Source organism: Bidens hawaiensis, unplaced genomic scaffold (assembly GCF_021521415.1).
Source record: "Bidens hawaiensis isolate Kalapana, Puna unplaced genomic scaffold, B.hawaiensis_p1.1 tig00010387_1, whole genome shotgun sequence".
In the NCBI taxonomy this organism is placed as follows: domain Eukaryota; kingdom Viridiplantae; phylum Streptophyta; class Magnoliopsida; order Asterales; family Asteraceae; genus Bidens; species Bidens hawaiensis.
The window spans coordinates 648810-672311 of record NW_027491790.1 but is presented as its reverse complement, the minus strand read 5'-3'; the positions used below and the strand labels follow the sequence as shown (position 1 = coordinate 672311).

At 40.0% G+C, this 23502-nt stretch overlaps 1 protein-coding gene and 1 pseudogene across 4 annotated transcripts; one reads left to right on the top strand and one right to left on the bottom strand.

Moving 5' to 3' along the window:
- The first annotated feature begins 478 nt into the window (after positions 1–478).
- Positions 479–3290, top strand: LOC143535101 (delta(24)-sterol reductase-like; annotated as a pseudogene). The gene is made up of 2 exons (XR_013135658.1): positions 479–1730; positions 2729–3290. The product of XR_013135658.1 is annotated as a delta(24)-sterol reductase-like (transcript).
- An 891-nt stretch (positions 3291–4181) lies between these two features.
- Positions 4182–7442, bottom strand: LOC143535100 (transcription initiation factor TFIID subunit 15-like). 3 transcript variants are annotated; one of them, XM_077029432.1, is made up of 8 exons: positions 7368–7442; positions 5921–6082; positions 5453–5814; positions 5134–5331; positions 4975–5058; positions 4816–4897; positions 4617–4743; positions 4182–4529 (listed from the first exon to the last, which is right to left on the bottom strand). In XM_077029432.1, exons 2-8 carry the CDS (start codon positions 6038–6040, stop codon positions 4330–4332), a joined length of 1173 nt encoding a protein of 390 aa, XP_076885547.1. In that variant the 5' UTR covers positions 6041–6082; positions 7368–7442; the 3' UTR covers positions 4182–4329. The 3 variants fall into 3 exon arrangements, with proteins under 3 accessions (XP_076885547.1, XP_076885548.1, XP_076885549.1); XM_077029433.1 differs by having other exon boundaries at positions 4182–4526; XM_077029434.1 differs by lacking the exon at positions 7368–7442 and having other exon boundaries at positions 5904–6056.
- Positions 7443–23502: the final 16060 nt, after the last annotated feature.

Sequence of the window (23502 nt, the reverse complement as noted above, 5' to 3'; positions counted from 1 at the left end):
TGTTAAAAATAGATATTGATTTTTAGTCGTCTCTAAAAGCATAGGCTAAGCGTTTGCCAACCTCTAAAAAGGTAAAAAGCATAGCCCTAGCCAACACTTTCCTACCCGTCTCAGTTAAAAGTATATGCTAAATTCCTAGTCGTCTCAACCGATGGTGCCTATGTGGCCGCTTCTGATTGGATGAGGGCCGACTAACTTTTATGAGTTTCGGAGCCAAAAAAGCGATGGCTAAGTCTTAGCCGTCTTGGCCTATGGATTTGATGCGGCTTCTGGTTGGCTGTAAATTAGATATAACTATGACTTGCTAGGCTAAATTGGTAACTATTTTGGAAAAAATGTTGGTTGAATATTTTGTAATTTTCCATTTCAACTTGTTGGTTTGTACTTTGTAGATCAACACTCAAAAATTGCTTTGCTTGAGCAGTAAGCTTCTTTAAACCAAAACTAATGATTGTTACTATTATAACATTTAGATTATCTACCAGAATGTCTGTTCCTGCCGCTCCACTAGTCAAACCGAAGAGAACGAAGGTGTGGGTCGATTATCTAGTCCAATTCCGATGGATTTTAATCATCTTTCTCGTACTCCCACTATCTCTCACGCTATACTTCCTCGACTATTACCACGAAGTCAAATAAAACCGAAAGTCATACAAGCAACGCCAAACAGAACACGAAGAAAACATCATAAAAGTGATCAAAAGACTAAAGAAAAGAAACCCATCAAAAGATGGTCTCATATGTACTGCCCGAAGCCCATGGGCTACAGTTGGCATGCGCAACGTCGACTACAAACGAGCTCATCGTTTCGAAGTAGACCTTTCGGCCTTTTGCAACATTCTTGAAATAGACCAAAAAAGAATGATAGTAAAATGTGAGCCATTAGTGAACATGGGTCAACTCACTAGACTCATTGTCCCAATGAACCTTTCACTCCCTATAGTCCCAGAGCTTGATGATCTAACCATTGGTGGGCTCATCAATGGTAGCGGGCTCGAAGGAAGTTTGCATATTTATGATCTTTTCGCCGTCACTGTCATGGCTTACGAGATTATTCTTGCAGACGGGCGAGTTGTACGCGCTACAAAAGATAATGAACATTCTGATATTTTCTATGCTATCCCATGGTCCCAAGGGACTTTGGGTTTGCTTACATGTGCTGAAATTAAACTCGTACCGATTAAAGAATATATTAAGTTAACGTATAAACCCGTAAAGGGTGACACGTTACACGATCTCACAAACGGAATATTGATTCTTTCGCACACGAATTTGATAATAACAAAAAGGTTGTGGATTTTGTGGAGACATTAATATACAATCCTCATGAAGCTGTTTGCATGACTGGTAACTTTGCTTCTAGATATGAAGCGGAGAGTAACCAAACGAAGATTAATTGCATCGGGAGGTGGTTTAAGCCGTGGTTTTATCAGCACGCTCGGATGGCTTTAAAGAAAGGTGAATTTGTTGAGTATATACCGACTCGTGAGTATTATCATCGACATACTCGAAGTTACTTCTGGGAAGTGAAACTTTTGCTTCCTTTTTCGGATCAATGGTGGTTTCGGTTTGTTCTTGGTTGGATGATGCCGCCGAAAATATCTTTACTTAAGGCGACACAAGTCGAAGCAGTACGAAACCATCATCATGATATGCATGTTCTGCAAGACTTGCTTGTTCCTCTTTACAAGGTTTCTGATGCTTTAGAATGGGCACATCATGAAATGGAGGTATGGTAATTCAAATATTTAACCGAAAATAAGAGTCATAATTAGGGGTGAGCGTGGTGCGATTCGGTGCGGTTTTTTACTAAGACCGAACTGAAAACAAACTTTCGGTTTTATGATTTTTAAATAGTTCGATTTCGGTTTTGGATCGGTTTTGCTACTCGAGTCAAAACTTTTTGGGGAAAAAAAATTTACACAAGATATTGAAATTGGGTATTATATTTTTTTTTCTTTAAATTAATAACTAATAGAATATTGAATATTTGGATTTTAAATATTTAAAAGCTAATAAAAGATACATTTAAAATCAAAATTCAAAATCAAAACTAAAAATACCATTGTTATTAGTTATTAACCATATGTAGAAACCAAAATATATTTGTTATTAACCGTATGTTAAAACTAAACAAATAGTCGTCAATAGATTTTGTTTTAATGGATACAGTTAAGATATTATGGTTATTTTGATTATTTTTGTTATTTTGGTGCGGTTCGGTTTTTCCGGTTCTTAAAAATATACAAAACCGAACCAAAACCAATATTTTGGTTTTTGCTAAAGTTCAAAACCGAACCACCGGTTTCTAATTCGGTTCGGTTTATTTGGGTTTTTCGGTTTCGATTCGATTTTTTCGGTTTTATGCACACCCCTAAGTCATATTATAGCTACATCACCACCATCTGATTTCATCAAACGACCGTCAACAAAACATTCAGACAATCATTTTGACCCAAAAGGTCAAACTTTGAAAATTATTGGTCAGTATGGTCGTCCAGCTAACATCAGACGGTTGTTCTGACCATAAATGGTCAAACTTTGAAAGTTTTTAGTCAAAACGGATGCTCTGACAATAGATGGTCGAACTTTTAATGTCTTTTGGTGTTAACGGTCATCTGGCGTATATCTGGGTGGCCGTTTGAAACGGTGTGGCATTAGATATCAGACGGTGTGCATAGTGACCCCAAGATTAAATGTTTTGTTAAAATAAATGTTTGTAAAACAGGTATATCCCATTTGGCTTTGTCCACATAGACTATACAAGCACCCATACAAGACAACGGTGTATCCCAAGGCAGGGTTCGAGCAAGAGCACAGACGCGGTGACACTGCACACGCACAGATGTACACTGATATCGGACTCTACTACGCACCAGGAGCGGTGTTGAGGGGTGAAGCGTTTGACGGGTCCGTTGCAGTGAGTCGGATGGAGCAATGGTTGATCGAGAACCATGGGTTCGAGACACAGTATGCTGTTAGTGAACTAAGTGAAAAGGACTTTTGGAGGATGTTTGATGGTGAGCTTTATGAGAAGTGTAGAAGGAAGTATGGAGGTGTTGGGAACTTTATGAGTGTTTACTACAAAAGCAAGAAAGGTAGGAAGACTGCGAAGGAGGTTCGAGAAGCCGAAAGCGCGCAGCTCGAAAGCTTATATGATCAGCCAACAAATTAGTGGTATTCATATTTGCAGCCTGGAAATTGGTTTAGTGTTACACTCATGTTAAATTGTGGTGTGTTTCTTAAGATGTGTTTTTCTTAATAATGAAAGTACTTGGATACCAGTATATGCTTGATAAATAAGTTCTTAAAACTGAAGTTGTCTCTGTATTATGTTAGCTATATAGTTAAAAAATTGTATCTTCTTATTCATCTATTGATGATTTATATACAATATTAGTTTCTGTAAAAAAATTGCATTTCCTACTTTGTTAAGGAGTCTTCAAAATGGGTTATTTGTTTTCTACTTCGTATGTGTTCCTTTGAATAACTTATGCAACTAGTTATTAACAATTTCTGTTGCATACTAGGGGTGTGCAAAAAAACCAAAAAAAAATGATCCGAAACAATAAAAACCGAAAAAACAGAACCAAAACAAAAACCGATGGTTTGGTTTTATGTTTTTGTAAAAACCACACTAACGATTCGGTTTTGGTTTTGCATGTAAAAAAACTGAAAAAATTGAACCGAACCGAATTCCTAATTTTTATATTTTTTTATATTTTTTATTTTAAATAATTTATAAGAATTTAATATATATCTAACTCCAATATTTATGATTAGATATTTAATAGTCTATTATTTTACAATTAACAAAATCATTTATACCTAAATTCATTATTTTTTGCCAACTTTTTTTTCAGCCTAAAATTTTGAAGCTCAAATGGCAAAAACCGTAAAAACCGAAACCGAACCAAAACCAAAACAAAAACAAAAACCCGAAACCGAAAAAAACCAAAATCGAACGGCTTCAAAAACTCCAAAAATCGAAGTTTTGGTTTTAACAAAAAACCGCACCGAACCGTATCACCCACACCCCTATTGCATACTTCAATTCAGCTTTAAAAAAAACATAATATAATTGTATGATCATACCAATAAAAGTTGATCTTGAAAAAAATATTTTTCAACACAATTACACCCGGTTTACAAAAATCAATAATATTAATAATGTCAAAATGTTTCATCATAAATCTTTGCAAAACAAACCAAAAGATTGTCCAAGAAAGAGTGCCAGGATACAAGTACTTCACCATGCAAACACAGAACCGAAAAGAGATACCGAATGCTTAAAAACCTTCCAAAAACACAAGTTTTATAAACTAATAATCAATGATGATACCTGTGACGGCCCCGATCCCTCTCCCGGCCATATTCTCGGTCTCTTTCATAACTATAATCCCGATCCCGCTCTCTTTCCCGACCCCTATCCCTCTCACGACTTCTGCTCCTCCGTCTGTGTTTGCTTCCTTCTCTTTCCTCCCTTCTGTCTCTGCTTCTTTCTCTTCTATCTTTATCACTCATCCCTGCTGAAATTAAACAGTTAATTCTATCATTATTTTCACATGTTAATGAATAACTTTAAATAAAACAATTCACAGAAATAAAAGGACTACCTATCTCCTCGACCTCCCAGCCTGCCCGCCCTGTTCCAGGCAACACCTGACCGACTTCAGTTTGTTGTGCTTTGACACGAAACTTCTTCTTCAGGTTTCCGAATTCATCATACATCTCACCATCATCCTAAAAGTTTCATGGTAATAAGTAAAAACGTGAACTCGTGTAATATAAAAAACAAATTAATAGTAATCTTACTTCTTCAGCTTCCAGCCTTCGTCTCTTTGTTTCCTCTAATTCTTCTTCATCAAGTTCTTTATACCCACCGGCACGCCCTCCTCTAATTACACATAAATAATATATTCAACATGTGAATGTAAAAAAAATGTTATTGAAATTATTTGTATAACACCATACCGCACACCCCCTTCAGTAACACCAGGTTTATTCGTGTTGCAGATGTTGCATTTCAACCGTTTTGCCCAGTTGATGTTAGCACACCTGGAGAAATAGTTTTAAGTATTTGTTTACTTGTAAAATACTTGAAAAACAATGTTTAACTGCTTATGAGCTTACATTGGACAAGACCAATCATTAGGACCAAAAAGACCAGTAGGCCCACCGACTCCACCTCGACCGCCACCTGAGTCCGAACCACCACCACGACCTCTACCCCGACCACCACCTCCCGCACCACCACCGCCTGCACCAGCGGGTCTTGCACTTCCACAACGGTTGCATACACCGCGAAACGCAAAGTTTACATTTGTACAACTGTCACCAAAACAGCATGTACATAATAATTAACAAACATAACTGTTTGCATGATAATAATAAATTATAAATAGATTTAAATATAAAAGTATGAGCTGCTCACCAATGTCATATCACAGACCTTGTATTCGGACACGCCCAGTCACCATCCTGCTGCCATGCTTTTGGCGGAATGTTTCCGGAAGCATCACCACGTCCTCTACCTCGGGCCCCGCTTTCATTAACATCAGGACCGCTCTCATCAGGTCCCACGTCATTGACTAAACTTGAGTCAACAAACGGTGCTACCATATTATTTGAACTTTTTGACTCGGCCATGAGAACTTCAATAATATTTCCATGAAACTCCTTATTGTGAAACCATTCTACAGCAGCTAATGCAGCATACGGATCCTCATACGTCACTGTAGCGTCTCCCTTAGGCTCGTCTGTTACTTTGTCCCGATACAACCATATTTTTGGCCGGCCTGTTCTTTTATCTTTCTGTGTTGTAGAAACAAAAGGAGTAAAATATCAAAAATCTATATATATATAAAGTAAAGTAGTAAACAAATATGCGGGTAAAAAAATACCTTTTTAGAACCCATACCTTTAGCAAGCCAATTGTGCCAAAGAATTCAGCTAGCATATCTTCATCTGTTCCAGGTGGCAAGTTACAAACATACACGGATCCATTTGAAGGGGCTCCTTTTGCTGAATAGTTTGCCATCGTACTCAAGGAAATCCAAAACTAGACAACCAACATCAAACACTACAAAATAATAGAAAAGAATAAAAGATTAATAATTTACTAACAGGCGTTAATGTGACCAATCTTAGGGGTCTGTTTTGTAACAAGATAAACTGATAACCAACTAAAACTTAATGATAGTCGGAAAATGTACGTGTTCTTCCAACATTTAGCTTTTAGACTATAAGTTAAGATTAAAGTAAATAAAACTATTTCAATATATAAGCATTTAAAGCCTCAAATTAAATGTAGATAAACTGTAATATATATCAAACAATCATCATTATTTACAACTACTGATATAATAGTCTATATTATCCCTGCTAGAATGTTGTACTGTTTCTAGGTTTCATACTTACTGATATAGACTCTTGAAACACAAAAAAAAAATGAAATCACGATTCTTTAGTTCTTAACAAGCTCAAGTCGATAAACTGAAATGAGAAATCAAAGCAATATGAAAAAAACATAAAATTCTCCTTTTAACAAGAGTTTCTTTCAATTTGAACTTGAAATGCGATCTTCTTGATCCACAATTTTGTACTGCAGCTTTTACTTAATGATATTATTATTTTACATATATTTTTTTTTTATCAAAAGTACCAATTTTAGCTTTGTTTTAAGTAGCCAGTAGCATCATGTTATCAACGTGTTTTCATATTATTATTAGTAGCCCAGCATCATCTAACAGGCATTTCTAGTTGCTAAAAATCAACTCTCATTTCGGTAGTTTGCTTGATGTTTGTTAAAAATCAATATCAATGTTATCATCACATACTGATAAAATGATTGGCTTCGTTTCAATAAATACTTCGGCGGGCATTCGATCTAAGATAAATTTAACCAGCAATGGTCATGTGCTTTGTTAAATTTATCTTAGATCGAAGTATTTATTAAACGAAAGCAGATCATTTCACCTGTATCAAACAATAACATTGATATCGACGTTTAACAAACATCGATCGGACTACCAAAGAAGAAACTAATTTTTAACAATTAAACAAACATGTTACACGACGCTAGGCTACCGATGATAATAACATGAAAATACATTGAGTATATTAATCCTACCAGCTAACTAAAAAAAGCTAAAATTCTTAATTTTGAATTTTGATAAAACATATGTAAAATATAATAATATTAAGTAAAAGCTACATCCAAAATTAAACATCGATATTAAACCCTAATTTTGTTTCCGCTTTAATGAGGTTAATAATAATAACAATAATATAAAGAAAGTAGATTAAATGGAAATTAAAATTAGGAATATGAAACGAGAGATGACCGGAATATATTATATAGTTACCGGAGACAAACGGTAATGCGAGATCGGAGACACGATGACGATGAGTTGGGCGCCGTAGTAGAGAAACTAAACAAGTCCGTTGTTTGATGGGATCAATCAATATTACTTGTGGGCTTATAACTTACGGGTCATGTTCTGCCTTTTAGGGTGTGGCCCATGGGTCATGGGTTTACAAAAAACCTGAACTCGAAAAAACCCTGAACTGGGTTTTTTATACCCGGGTTTTTAATACACAATCATACTCGTAGGGTACGGATAGAGTATGCATTTGAGTACCGGGTATTACCAATATTCGTTTCCAGTTCCATACTCGGAACGAGGTACTTGAAAAATCAATTTTGTACCATGAAATTAAAGCATAGACAAAAAATTTGAACATGTAGCTCTATAGTCATAATCATAAACATAGACAGAAAAATTTGAACATGAATAACATGAAATTAAAGCATTAAAAGAATACACAACTTGCAAATATTATTAAAGGGGGGAAAAGTGAGAAGTAAAACACACATTTTCAAACAAAATAGCAAATGGTAATGAAGCTCTCAATAGACATAACATTGCGCATGAAGCAGTAGAATTCTTGATCTGTACAAAGAGAAAAAAAAAACAAAATTTAGATCAAAGAAACATACGGGGAATATCCTTTGTAAGATAATGAAGTTAAAAACGTTGGAAATAGGCCCAAAAATAAGAACATGAACTTTGACTTCAACCAAAATCGACTCTTTCTGTTTATTATAATTCTTGGCATATTTACAAGTTGCAGTGACCCTATCTATTCCTAAAAGTCTAAAATAAACCATACTAATCCTGCTCAAACTAAACATAAAATTAACATACTCAAACTCCTAATTTTAGAGTAGATAAACTAGCTTGTAGATAAATCAAATAAACTAAAAAGATAAATTTAAACATTCAAATTAAAACAACTTCACTTAGGCCCTTCAAGATTCTCGATAATTCATTTCAAGATTAACTTTCAATAGAAGAAATCTACCTTGGCTTCTAAGGTTTCTTGAAATGAAGACGCCACTCGTCGATAAATCCTATCTTGTCGGGATCCATATATGGCAATTCACGTGTTTCAAGTCTTTTTATTATCTCATAGGTCAGTTCAAGAAGGCGGCATGCAACCCAAACACTTTCCAATTGTTTTTTACAACAACACTTCATTATGACTCTTGGCATGTTGGTGAGGCAAGCAGTTAATGTGTCCGCAATCATGGTAGAGAGTCGTGAAAACAACTCATCTTCGGTAATCTCCAAATTGTTGCTTTCGTACGTGTGAATTATTGTTTTTGCAATTCGATACATTGAGTTGGCAGCTATTACCTTATTAGGGAGGTCCTCCTTCTCCACCTGTTCCCCATTAGTAGCTCTATTGAATTCAGTCATTATATCTTCTGATGTTTGAGCAAACAATTTTATAATCTCTATTGGTGTTTTCTCTTCATATGCACTTCTTTTTAAAGTGGTACCCAACCAATTTTGATACTGTGACAATCGTCAATTTCAGGTTAACCTCGTTAACTCAACTCTGTTAATTCAAACTTTAAGATCGTTGAATCTATAACGCATACTTCATTACATTTAAACTAGGGTTTAAATGACGCTTAACACTTACTACATGTGTAGTAGTCTTTCGGGATTTGCACCGAAAAGCAAACGATTGAGGAATAAACGAAGCACACTAAAACACTAATGATGTGATAACTATGTGTTAGGATTATGTGTTATATTATTGTCATGATTATGTGCAAGTTAGGATAGAATGTTCTAGAAAAACAACACTTGAAAGTAGAAGGACTAGAGTGTAACTTGTTTGTTTATAAATATATCACAAATAAACAAACCCTAACCTATTATTCTAAACCCACAAGACCCGATCGGCCCTCCCTTGTTCTCTCTTGGCTGCCGTCCACAAACACACACACATACACCATCAATTCAAGCCTTTGATTGAAGAACAAAGTGCTAGGAAGGTATATTTGATCATCCTTCACATCCTTGTTGATTGAATTTGATGTTTGTTGGGTTAATAACAAACCCTAGCTGGCCGATTTTGTTCATGCATATGATTAATATGATTGTTGTTATTTGGATAATGAATTGATAACTAGTTTGATAGTATTGCATGTTAATTGTTGTGTCCTTGATTGTGAGTTCAAATAAAACCCTAATCTTGTAGATATGGTGTAATTGATATGCATGGATAGTAGTTATAGTGTCTAGAGAGTTATATGGATGCATGATAGTTCATAGATTGTTATTATGATGAGTTTTGATGTGAACAGATTCTGGACAGAACGTATATACGATGTTTAACTGACTGTAACGAAGTGTAAACGTGAAAATTGATTGAGATTGTGGGTACTGCAGTAAACTAGGTTGAGTCTAGTTTCTATGAAGTATAAATTCGTAATTTTTGGATAAGTGGAAGTATACTTTTATGATTTTACAAAAACGTGATGCAAAGCTGAGCTGTTAGACCTGCTGTTAGGTTATGTTGTAAATGTTATATCTCATGAACTACGAGACCAATTGGGTTGGTTCCACTTCTGGAGGTTGACTCACTGAGTTAGGAACCAAACCCAAGTGGTCTTGCATTTATTGGATTTTTCGTTTAACGGGAATTGCAAATAACATTCTGATGTGCATGAATCTGACTGATATAAGTTAGCTGTAATGTTTTGATCATTATGAACAATCTATATGGAATAAAAATAAGATAAAAGATGTTCTGGAAACCTAAGATATGTACGCTCCTGTGGTAATTTTTGGTAAATTAATTGAGACGTTATAATCGGTAAACTAGTGCAATCTTTCAAGTAGAAATTCTGTCATAACGAAACTAGCTGCTGAGTTGTATATGAATGCATGAAATATGATAGTTTTTATATAATTGTTGTATTTTGACCAAAATACCCTTGCGGGGAATAGTTGCTAGTTGATTGCCATGAATTGACCAAATTGCCCTTATGGGGAATAATGGTTAGTTAGTCTTTGTTTGTTGACCAAAATGCCCCTACGGGAATAATTGCTAATAAGTATGTTATTAATACGTGACACGAAAGTAATTGCTCACTCATGTATCGTATCACAATTTTACTTGTTTAAGTCACACACGATTCACAAACGAAACACGAAACATGTTACGTGCATAGGTATTATGTGCCGAGTCTAGAGACTTGTTAAACATTCCGATACTTAGAAAATCTCTTTGTTATTTTAGAACGCTAGAGAGTTTTCTACGACGCGCATCACTCGGTGATCTAGATCGGATATTCTTCGCAAACAGTGAGTTCACTTACCCCACTCTTAAACTGTTTTCAAACGTTTTTCACTTGGGGGAGATAACATACTCCGATAAACATATTTTCTGAGATAAACGCATATGAAAGATTTTGTTATAAATTATATATCACTTGTAAAGGCTAAGCGGCATACGTAACATTTGAAGTCCCACACATCGGACCGGTTAATATTTGGAATAGCGAGTCACTTTTGGGTAGTACTACTGGGTTTGACAAACCCCACCCGACGCTAAGCTCAACTGGAGGTTGAGTGGGTGTAAATTTTGGCTAACACTTACCATGGTCTGGAGGACCTGGTGACGGGCACTTGATAAACAGTCAGCTTCGGTCGCGAACCACTTAGCGATACTTGTTGTATAGATTAGCTACCTATCGATATATAATTTGACATAACACTATCTGGTAATGCAAAACACTTAAACGCTGTAACGTGGTTACACACTTAAACGCTGTAACATGGTTACACACTCAAACGCTGTAACATGGTTACACACTCAAACGCTGTAACGTGGTTACACACTCAAACGTCGTAACGGGGTTACGCAACATTTAAACGTCGTAACGAGGTTACGCAAAACGCTAAACGATTTATTTTATTTTACTTGTGAACTCACCAACCTTGTGTTGACACTTTTAGTATGTTATTCTCAGGTAGCCGAGGCGGGCGCGCGGTTTAGGAGCATGAATTAATTGAAAACATCTTTACTCTGCAAACTTAATTTTAACATTTACATTTGGTTTTAAGTCGTCCTGCGTGACGCAACTTTTGAATTAAGGTTTTACGCTTCCGCACTTACTTTCATTTAAACGTTTTTCTTTGGTTTGGTTATAACTAATGATTCCGATCCTGCCAGTTCACACCCTCTGACGGTAAAACTCCGTTAGTGGATTTTGAGGGTGTGACAGATTGGTATCAGAGCCATTGGTTATAGCGAACTAGAAACTGCATGCATACTAGACTATAACCGCGACGACCCATTAGTTATAATGATACGCACTGCATAGGTTTGTGTAGTCTTGAAATCTTATTTCCTTACCTCCTTCACTCATACGCGCGCATATACACGGCTTACCTGTAGAAATGTCGACGCCACCCTCATCATCATCCGATTCGATGACGCATGCTCACGGGAAGGAACCGCAGTTACCTACTGCCTCGCCACCCCGTGTAGTCCCGGAACTCGAAGCTCCTGCACCAAAGAGGTACCGCCTATCCGGAGGCTTGTATGACAACAACGTTAGCTGGGAATGGTACCCCAACATGATCAGACGTATGGTCTACCGTGAACAAGTTCCCCCATTGCCTCACCCGAACCACCCTGCTTACCCTAACACCCTACCACCCATAACCGAACCCGTGGAGCGAGTTCTCGCAGCTGTCGTCTCTTGTTTGGAGCGTGATGTGGGTTACATGCGCTACACAAGAGAGAACGTTTCCAGATTGTTAAAAGACGAAACCGAGAATAAGGAGGAGATTGCCCGCATGGCAGCGGCAATGAAAGAAATGCAAGGGGCTAGTGATCAACAGATGAAGGTTATGATGAAGATGCAAGCCGAAATGATAGACTTGAAAGAGCAACTCCAAGAAGCAAGGACCCGAACTGAGATAGCGTTAGAACGTTGCGATATCCTACAAATGCAACTTGCTCAGAACGCAGCAGAACCTGAGGCAGAGCCTGAGGCCGAGCCCGAGGCAGAGCCTGAAGTAGAACCTGAAGAAGATCCCGAAGAGGAGCCTGAGGAGGATCCCGAGGAAGATCCCGAGGAGGAACCCGAAGAAGAACCGGAGGAAGAACCGGCTGAGGAGGAGGCACATTCAGAGGTGTCCTCAGATGACGACATCTAGTGATGATGACACTTAGATGGAGGGGTTGTCTCCATCCGAACTATTATTTTTCTATGATTTTAAGGATTGATTGGAAATACTTTGTAGCGAATACAATGGTTTTAATCATGAATTTTTATTTAGACTAATATGTGGTTGTGATGTGATGTTGTTTCTTATTTTTTTTCTTACCTATCTTTTATTACATGTATGGTGTGTTGTATATGAAAGAAAAATTCATGTTTAACATTTTATACTGTGATTCTAGGAAATGGCCGGAAGAAACGCTGGACGAGGACGTGGTAACATCAGCATGACTGCAGCTGAACTCCAAACTCTGCTGAATGACCATGTTGCTGCCGCTTTAGCTGCACACGTTCAAAATCAAACAGGAGGTCCGAATGGAACATGTACCTTCAAGAACTACTTAGACTGCAAGCCCAGTACGTTTAAGGGCACTGAGGGAGCTATAGACTTCCTGCGTTGGGCTGAGAAGGCCGAGTCGGCCTTTGAGATGTGTAATTGTCCCCCTGCCAGTAGGGTCAAATTCGCTGCTGGGACACTTGAGGATTCCGCCCTCACTTGGTGGAATTCGAACGTCCAGATCCTTGGATTGGAACTGGCTAACGCGATGAACTGGGAGGAGTTCAAAAACATGATGCGAGAGGAGTACTGTCCGAGGGAAGAAATTTCGAAGTTAGAGTCGGAGTTTTGGTCGTTGAAAATGGTGGGTTCAGAGATTGAAGCCTACACTACTCGTTCGCACGAGTTGGCAGTGATGTGTCCGCGGATGGTGGATCCGCCGAGCAAGAGAATAGAGATGTACATTGATGGGTTAGCACCACAGATTCAGGGTATGGTGACGTCTTCCAGACCAGCCACGATCCAACAAGCGATCCGTTTGGCTCACAAACTGACGGATCAGGCTGTGACCCAGGGTGCGTTACCACCGAGGGGTTCGACTGTTAAAGCCCGAGACAACCCGAGTAATGACCACGTCAGCAACAGTAACAACAACAGTAACCCGAACAGCGGGAAGAGAAAGTTTGACAACACCAGATCTTCATCCTCAAACCTCCCACCGCAACACCACTACCGTAAGCCCGAATTTACTCGGAGTTTCAACACTCAGAATCACAACAACAACAACAACAACGGTAGCGGGCAGGTTTCGAGCGGATATGTTGGGAAATATCCAAAGTGCAACAGGTGCAACTTTCATCATGTTGGTCAATGTGACCGTGTCAAGTGTCAAAGATGCGGAAAGATAGGTCATCAAGCGAAGGAATGTAGAGGAGACCTTGCGGCGAAGGGTGCTCCTAAGCCACCGATGACGACTAAGGGATGTTTTGAATGCGGACAGGAAGGTCATTTCCGTAAGGATTGCCCCAAGCTGAAACAGAATGACAATAATGGGGGTAATGGAAGTGGCAGTAACGGTGGAGGAAATGGCAAAGGAAGAGCGTTTGTGATTGGATCGAGTCAAGCCCGCAGAGATCCGCATGTGGTGTCTGGTAAGTTCCCTGTAAACGATTGTTTTGCTTCTGTTTTGTTTGACACTGGAGCTGATAGGAGTTTTGTGTCAAAGGCCTTTAGCCAACTTTTAAACCTTACTCCAACCCCGTTAGACGCTAAGTTTCCTGTTGAATTAGCTAACGGTAAAACTGTAATAACAACTCATATACTTGCGGGATGTAAGTTGAAACTGTCAGGTCATGTCTTTGACATCGACCTTATTCCTTTTACGCTTAGTAGTTTCGATGTCGTTGTCGGCATGGACTGGTTATCCGAGAACCGAGCGGAGATTATATGCCATGATAAGATAGTCCATATTACCACCCCTTCTGGCGAGATCATTTCGGTCCGAGGCGAGAGAAGCGGCATGACCACCAGCGTTATTACCCTTTTGAAGGCACAGAAGTATTTACGAAAGGGTCATCCGGCAATTTTGGCGCAGATTGTTGAGAAACCCGCGGAGGAGAAACGAATTGAAGACATACCGGTTGTGCGAGACTTCCCGGAAGTTTTCCCGGAGGATTTACCTGGACTCCCTCCTATTCGTCAAGTCGAATTCCAAATCGAGTTGACACCCGGTGCAGCACCCATAGCACGAGCCCCGTATCGGCTCGCACCGGCGGAACTTCAGGAGTTGTCCACCCAGTTGCAAGATTTGTTGGATAAAGGTTTTATCCGACCTAGCTCATCGCCATGGGGAGCCCCTGTCTTGTTTGTCCGAAAGAAAGACGGGACTTTCCGAATGTGCATCGACTACCGGGAGTTGAACAAAGTGACGGTCAAGAACCGTTATCCTTTACCCCGAATTGATGATTTGTTTGACCAGCTTCAGGGATCGAGTTACTACTCGAAGATCGATCTACGATCCGGTTATCACCAGGTGAGAGTGCGCGAAGAAGATATTTCAAAGACGGCTTTCAGAACACGGTATGGTCACTACGAGTTTTCAGTTATGCCTTTTGGCCTAACCAACGCACCAGCCGTATTTATGGATCTCATGAATCGAGTATGCAAGGCGTACCTCGACAAGTTTGTGATTATTTTCATTGATGATATTCTCGTCTACTCCAAGAACGAGACTAACCACGAAGAGCACTTAAGGATAATTCTGGAACTACTGAAGAAGGAACAACTGTATGCTAAACTCTCGAAATGTGAATTTTGGCTTCGTGAGGTTCACTTTTTAGGACATGTGATCAACGAGAATGGTATCCATGTCGATCCCGGTAAGGTAGAGGCCATCAAAAACTGGGAAGCACCTAAGACTCCGACTGAGGTGCGACAATTCCTAGGACTGGCCGGCTACTATCGGCGTTTCATCGAGGGATTTTCAAGGATTGCTCAACCCCTCACCGCTTTGACTCACAAGGGCACTAAGTACAACTGGGGTGACGCACAAGAATCCGCTTTTCAACTGTTGAAAACCAAGCTTTGTAGCGCCCCTATTTTAGCCCTCCCCGAGGGAACAGAAAATTTTGAGGTACACTGTGACGCATCTATACAAGGTCTCGGTTGTGTGCTGATGCAACTCGAGAAGGTTATAGCCTACGCCTCTAGACAACTACGGGTTCACGAGAAGAACTACACGACCCATGATTTGGAACTCGGAGCTGTAGTGTTTGCTCTTAAGATATGGAGGCATTACTTGTACGGTACCAAGTTTACCATTTACACCGACCACAAGAGTCTCCAACATATCTACGATCAGAAGGAGCTGAACATGCGACAGCGTCGTTGGGTCGAGCTGCTTAAAGATTACGATTGTGCCATCAAGTACCACCCTGGCAAGGCCAATGTGGTGGCCGACGCCCTCAGCAGAAAGGAAACAGATAAACCCAGACGGGTGAGAGCATTGCAACTTACGATTCATGCCAGCTTACCCGATCAGATTCGCGATGCGCAACTGGAAGCGTTGAAAGATGATAATCTTCCATCGGAACTCATGCGGGGCATGAGCAAGCAACTTGAAACCAGATCGGACGGGGTCCGATATTTTGAGAACCGGATTTGGGTTCCACGATACGGAGAATTGAGAACTCTAGTGATGGACGAAGCTCACAAGTCCCGATATTCTATCCACCCTGGCTCAGATAAAATGTATCATGATTTAAAGGAACTTTACTGGTGGCCGAACATGAAAGCCGACATTGCCACCTACGTGAGCAAATGCTTGACTTGTGCCAGAGTCAAGATAGAATACCAGAAACCATCTGGTCTACTGCAACAACCGGAACTCCCAATGTGGAAATGGGAACACATCTCAATGGACTTTATTACGGGTTTGCCTAAAACACCGACGGGATGCGATACCATCTGGGTGATCGTTGACCGGTTGACTAAATCGGCGCACTTCCTAGCGATTAAGGAAACAGACAAAATGGAAAGACTGACTCGTGTCTACATGAAGGAAGTAGTGTCGAGACACGGAGTGCCTGTCTCGATCATTTCCGATCGAGATTCTCGTTTTACCTCACACTTTTGGAAGTCGCTGCAAAGCGCACTGGGCACACGTCTCGATATGAGTACCGCATACCATCCTCAGACGGATGGGCAAAGTGAACGGACTATTCAGACCCTGGAGGATATGTTGCGTGCATGCGTCTTAGATTTCGGAAAAAGTTGGGAACCCCACTTACCCTTGGTAGAGTTTTCGTATAATAACAGCTACCACGCAAGTATTAAGGCAGCGCCGTTTGAAGCGCTGTACGGACGGAAGTGTCGATCGCCACTCTGCTGGGCAGAGGTGGGTGATAGCCAAATCACTGGTCCGGAACTGGTACTCGAAACCTCGGAAAAGATTGTTCAAATCCGAAATCGCATGGCAGCAGCACGAGATCGCCAAAAGAGTTACGCCGACAAGCGCCGAAAACCTCTCGAATTTCAAGTAAACGATCGAGTGTTACTCAAAGTCTCACCCTGGAAAGGTGTGGTTCGCTTTGGTAAGCGAAACAAACTCAACCCACGATATGTTGGTCCGTACCGGATAACTGAGCGCATTGGTCCGGTGGCGTACCGACTGGACCTACCAACAGAACTCAGTGGCGTACACGATGTATTCCACGTATCAAATTTGAAGAAATGCTTATCTGATGAAACCCAAGTAGTCCCGTTGGAGGAACTACAAGTTGATGAACAGTTACGGTTCATTGAGGAACCAGTCGAGGTTTTGGATTGGGAAACCAAAACGCTCAAACGCAGCAAAATTCCAATCGTTAAGGTTCGTTGGAACTCGAGACGTGGACCGGAGTTCACATGGGAACGCGAGGATCACATGATGAAAAAGTATCCTCACCTTTTTGAAGGGCTAACCAAACACCGAAAACCGCGAAACCCGGCAAACCGTCAAACATCACCGGAGGTATGAACTAAATTTCGGGACGAAATTTCTTTCTACTAGGGGATGATATGACAAACTGAAAATCTTTCTTACTTTTTCAGGCTCTCATCACGACTTGACTCAAATTTTCGGGACGAAAATTCTTTAACATGGGAATGATGTGACAATCGTCAATTTCAGGTTAACCTCGTTAACTCAACTCTGTTAATTCAAACTTTAAGATCGTTGAATCTATAACGCATACTTCATTACATTTAAACTAGGGTTTAAATGACGCTTAACACTTACTACATGTGTAGTAGTCTTTCGGGATTTGCACCGAAACGCAAACGATTGAGGAATAAACGAAGCACACTAAAACACTAATGATGTGATAACTATGTGTTAGGATTATGTGTTATATTATTGTCATGATTATGTGCAAGTTAGGATAGAATGTTCTAGAAAAACAACACTTGAAAGTAGAAGGACTAGAGTGTAACTTGTTTGTTTATAAATATATCACAAATAAACAAACCCTAACCTATTATTCTAAACCCACAAGACCCGATCGGCCCTCCCTTGTTCTCTCTTGGCTGCCGTCCACAAACACACACACATACACCATCAATTCAAGCCTTTGATTGAAGAACAAAGTGCTAGGAAGGTATATTTGATCATCCTTCACATCCTTGTTGATTGAATTTGATGTTTGTTGGGTTAATAACAAACCCTAGCTGGCCGATTTTGTTCATGCATATGATTAATATGATTGTTGTTATTTGGATAATGAATTGATAACTAGTTTGATAGTATTGCATGTTAATTGTTGTGTCCTTGATTGTGAGTTCAAATAAAACCCTAATCTTGTAGGTATGGTGTAATTGATATGCATGGATAGTAGTTATAGTGTCTAGAGGGTTATATGGATGCATGATAGTTCATAGATTGTTATTATGATGAGTTTTGATGTGAACAGATTCTGGACAGAACGTATATACGATGTTTAACTGACTGTAACGAAGTGTAAACGTGAAAATTGATTGAGATTGTGGGTACTGCAGTAAACTAGGTTGAGTCTAGTTTCTATGAAGTATAAATTCGTAATTTTTGGATAAGTGGAAGTATACTTTTATGATTTTACAAAAACGTGATGCAAAGCTGAGCTGTTAGACCTGCTGTTAGGTTATGTTGTAAATGTTATATCTCATGAACTACGAGACCAATTGGGTTGGTTCCACTTCTGGAGGTTGACTCACTGAGTTAGGAACCAAACCCAAGTGGTCTTGCATTTATTGGATTTTTCGTTTAACGGGAATTGCAAATAACATTCTGATGTGCATGAATCTGACTGATATAAGTTAGCTGTAATGTTTTGATCATTATGAACAATCTATATGGAATAAAAATAAGATAAAAGATGTTCTGGAAACCTAAGATATGTACGCTCCTGTGGTAATTTTTGGTAAATTAATTGAGACGTTATAATCGGTAAACTAGTGCAATCTTTCAAGTAGAAATTCTGTCATAACGAAACTAGCTGCTGAGTTGTATATGAATGCATGAAATATGATAGTTTTTATATAATTGTTGTATTTTGACCAAAATACCCTTGCGGGGAATAGTTGCTAGTTGATTGCCATGAATTGACCAAATTGCCCTTATGGGGAATAATGGTTAGTTAGTCTTTGTTTGTTGACCAAAATGCCCCTACGGGAATAATTGCTAATAAGTATGTTATTAATACGTGACACGAAAGTAATTGCTCACTCATGTATCGTATCACAATTTTACTTGTTTAAGTCACACACGATTCACAAACGAAACACGAAACATGTTACGTGCATAGGTATTATGTGCCGAGTCTAGAGACTCGTTAAACATTCCGATACTTAGAAAATCTCTTTGTTATTTTAGAACGCTAGAGAGTTTTCTACGACGCGCATCACTCGGTGATCTAGATCGGATATTCTTCGCAAACAGTGAGTTCACTTACCCCACTCTTAAACTGTTTTCAAACGTTTTTCACTTGGGGGAGATAACATACTCCGATAAACATATTTTCTGAGATAAACGCATATGAAAGATTTTGTTATAAATTATATATCACTTGTAAAGGCTAAGCAGCTTACGTAACATTTGAAGTCCCACACATCGGACCGGTTAATATTTGGAATAGCGAGTCACTTTTGGGTAGTACTACTGGGTTTGACAAACCCCACCCGACGCTAAGCTCAACTGGAGGTTGAGTGGGTGTAAATTTTGGCTAACACTTACCATGGTCTGGAGGACCTGGTGACGGGCACTTGATAAACAGTCAGCTTCGGTCGCGAACCACTTAGCGATACTTGTTGTATAGATTAGCTACCTATCGATATATAATTTGACATAACACTATCTGGTAATGCAAAACACTTAAACGCTGTAACGTGGTTACACACTTAAACGCTGTAACATGGTTACACACTCAAACGCTGTAACATGGTTACACACTCAAACGCTGTAACGTGGTTACACACTCAAACGTCGTAACGGGGTTACGCAACATTTAAACGTCGTAACGAGGTTACGCAAAACGCTAAACGATTTATTTTATTTTACTTGTGAACTCACCAACCTTGTGTTGACACTTTTAGTATGTTATTCTCAGGTAGCCGAGGCGGGCGCGCGGTTTAGGAGCATGCATTAATTGAAAACATCTTTACTCTGCAAACTTAATTTTAACATTTACATTTGGTTTTAAGTCGTCCTGCGTGACGCAACTTTTGAATTAAGGTTTTACGCTTCCGCACTTACTTTCATTTAAACGTTTTTCTTTGGTTTGGTTATAACTAATGATTCCGATCCTGCCAGTTCACACCCTCTGACGGTAAAACTCCGTTAGTGGATTTTGAGGGTGTGACAGATACTGTCTGACCTCAATCCACAAGGTCCGAGTTGCCTTTCGAATATTTGCACACTGAGATGTTGTATTTAGGCGTGTTTCAACTTCAAGAGTGTACGGAAGACCTTCTCTAACACTTGTGAGCAAGTTATCCACCACGCCCTTGTCAATATTTGGCATGACAGTTGCTATGCATGCTAAGCTAATTATAGGTAAGCTCCAACAATAAACAAGTTCAACAGGAAGTAGCGATTGAATCTGATCGGTGTCAAACCTCTCTACTCCCTCAAATGTAACAGATTTTTCAATAAGATTCAGAAGATGTCGTACTGACGCCCCTTCAACCTTTTCCTTCCACATATCCATAGCATCTAAAATTCTTTTCACTGAATACTTGGTAACCTGCACATTATCTTCAAGTAACAAAACATAATTGCTAAGGTATTCCTCTCCATCCTCACTACTTGAGGCGGCAGGTGAGGTAAACAACATTTCTTTAAGTGACTTGAAATAATAGGAACAATACATGAAAAACATAATAACTGCAATGGGAATGAGCTCCATTATTTTGCATAATACTACAATCACCCTCTGAAAACTAATGCAAATGCTTAGAAAGTCTGCAATTACCCACCGATGTGAAAGGTTGCTTAGGACTACCCTTTGTAGCATATCATCATCTTCAAGAAGACTTTCCTTCCACTCACACAATTGTTTAGTCCAATACTTTTCTACTTTAAACACTGAAAACGGGTTCCTTCTCTGCTTAGCAGTTGATTTGAACCCCAATACCAAAACATCTATATATTGAGCCAAAAGTACCCCCCACAACTCCCAAGGACTGTACGACGTAATTTGCAGAAGTTGACCCCTTATACACGGATGCATTTCAAGTTAATCTTGTCAACACATGCCATGACAAAGATACGTACACGAGCATACTAATTGCACAAACTACGCAAGATGCAGAGGATAATGGAGTACTAGCCAACACAAACTGGGAGTTACTAGTGACTGCCATGATCCAATGTCTTTTCACAAATTCTCTTAACTCCTCAACGTTAAACATCAGGTTTTCTTTTAGATTTTGATCAATTAAAGTGGCTTGATACTTAAGTTTTAAGACCCTTTTTAAGGACCGAATCGTTATAGCAGAAGAAATATATATTATTAGTAAGAAGAGTAACATACCCATATAGATGTATGCAGCCATGAATGGAGGCATAGAGAAAGGGTGAAAAGACTTGTGTGTAATTGAAGAAACACTAAGTGACCCCGGTAGATTAAGGATAATCTTAGGGTTAAGTAGATGTTTCCCACGAGGGTTAGGTCCGGCAAAGATGGTTATTCTTCTCAACCTGCAAAACAGACACCGTAAGCTCGTCACTGAGAAGGGGGGGGGGGGGTTTCCTCCTTGTGACCACCCTCCGGCGTGAGAATCAGACTAGGTTGCTCTGAATATAAGTGTATATAGAGAGAAATAGCTAGAGAGAAGATGATGATACCGTTACAAGGTGTTGGAGTATTTATAGGCGAAGGTAGGTTTCCAAGCAGGTACGGCCAGCTGTATATAATATTCCTTTTTCACCAACTATGGGCTACGTTCGTGCCACGATGGGAGTTGGTGGGTAGGCAGCGGCTGATAGTAACATTTTGTACTGGAGCGTGCTCCTCCTCGTACTATTGTCAGTGAGCTGTCACCCTGTGATTGGTTCATGGGTTGCTTTTGTCAGATCTTGTCTATTTTGTCCGTACCTTGGTAGGTATAGTACAAAAGATCTTCTAAAAGTGTACGGACTGGCTCTTTTGGGCGGGAATATTCCCGCCCTGCTCATTCCTTCTTCAGGTGACATTGCTGAATTATATAAGAGTTAGTGCCTTATGCGTGTAGCCTTACTGTTAGTGCGGGTAGCCTTCCTTCTTGGCTTGTACCCACAGCTGCGGGAACAGGCAGGGTACTGTACCAAGGGAGGCTTTCCTGCGGGGACAGCTGGCTTACTGCGTGTAAGGTCTTCATCTCTCTTGAGCATGGTGGGTCCTGCGAATCCAGCTGGTCTTTACGCAGACGTACCTCTTCAAGGTGAGTCTTGCGGGTCCAACTGGGCTTTGCGAGGACCTACCTCTTCAAGTCCCCCAGTCCATTGTTCTTCTCATGAATTGTTAATAAGTGAGGGGAACTTTTGGACTTTAAGCAAGGGGTTTTAAAGAGGGGTTTTCGTTTTTTAAGGTTCTCCGCGGGGATTCTTCCCGCGGTTTTCCTAATGTCACTTGCAGAAAATTCCCGACTTTTCTGCCTGATATTTGGGTATGATGCGGGTAGGTGTAACCTCTTCGCAAGTCGGGAGTGTTGAGTTTCACTTGTGTAGATTCTCCACGAGGTTTTGGTAGTTTTAGACATAGTGATCAGTTATGTTAAACAACCAATTCCATCTTGGAGCTTCAAACAATCTAGTTCTCAACGTTTCCGCCACGTGGGGGTGTTATTTCTCTTTCCGCAAGCATGACCCATAAGATCCTTCTTGGCTTCAATTCCCTGCAAGTGCTAAGTATGTGAAGGGTTTCGCCTTGACACTGTACCCGCACTTGTCTTACGGTTTCTTGCTTTCCAAGGTAAGGGGGTATATTCCCTCTTATTTTTGAATCTTTTTGAAATTCGAAGGGTTGATGAAAGGATAAGGACAGTCCAAACGGTTGAAAGGACGTTGGCGTCTTCTGACGGTTGTAGGACGTGCAGGAAGTTATGACGACGTGAGAGCATGTGGTCAATCAGGACGCTTTTTCAGGCGCGTGGGCGCGAGTTTTATGGCACGCGCCCTTTTGACACCTGTTGCCAGCTTGCTTTATCCACACGTGTCGCCGTGTCATTGCTCCTGCGCCTTCTCTCTCATCCGCATTAAATTCATCGCATTCATTGCGATGAGTATATAAGGTGGAGAGGGTGTATCTCGTCCCATACCTTCACTTCACTCTCTTCTCCTTTTAAGCGATTTCCGGCGAATACTCATCTTTTCCGGAGAGCATTCTCCTGAAACCGCTTTCTTTCCTCTTTAACATTAAAAAATGTCTTCTCATGACCTAGAGGTTAACGTCGAGGAGTCCGACGTTTTCCTTGAGAACCCTACGTCCACGTCCGATAAGGACGATAAGAGTACTGCTGGCGAGTGTCAGTGTACTCTTTCTGTCGATATACCATTACATCGTCAAGAAGTTCATGCTGGAGCCCTATGAGCCAGAGTTCCCGGAGGCCGACCAGAAGGTGTACGACGCACCTAAGGGCA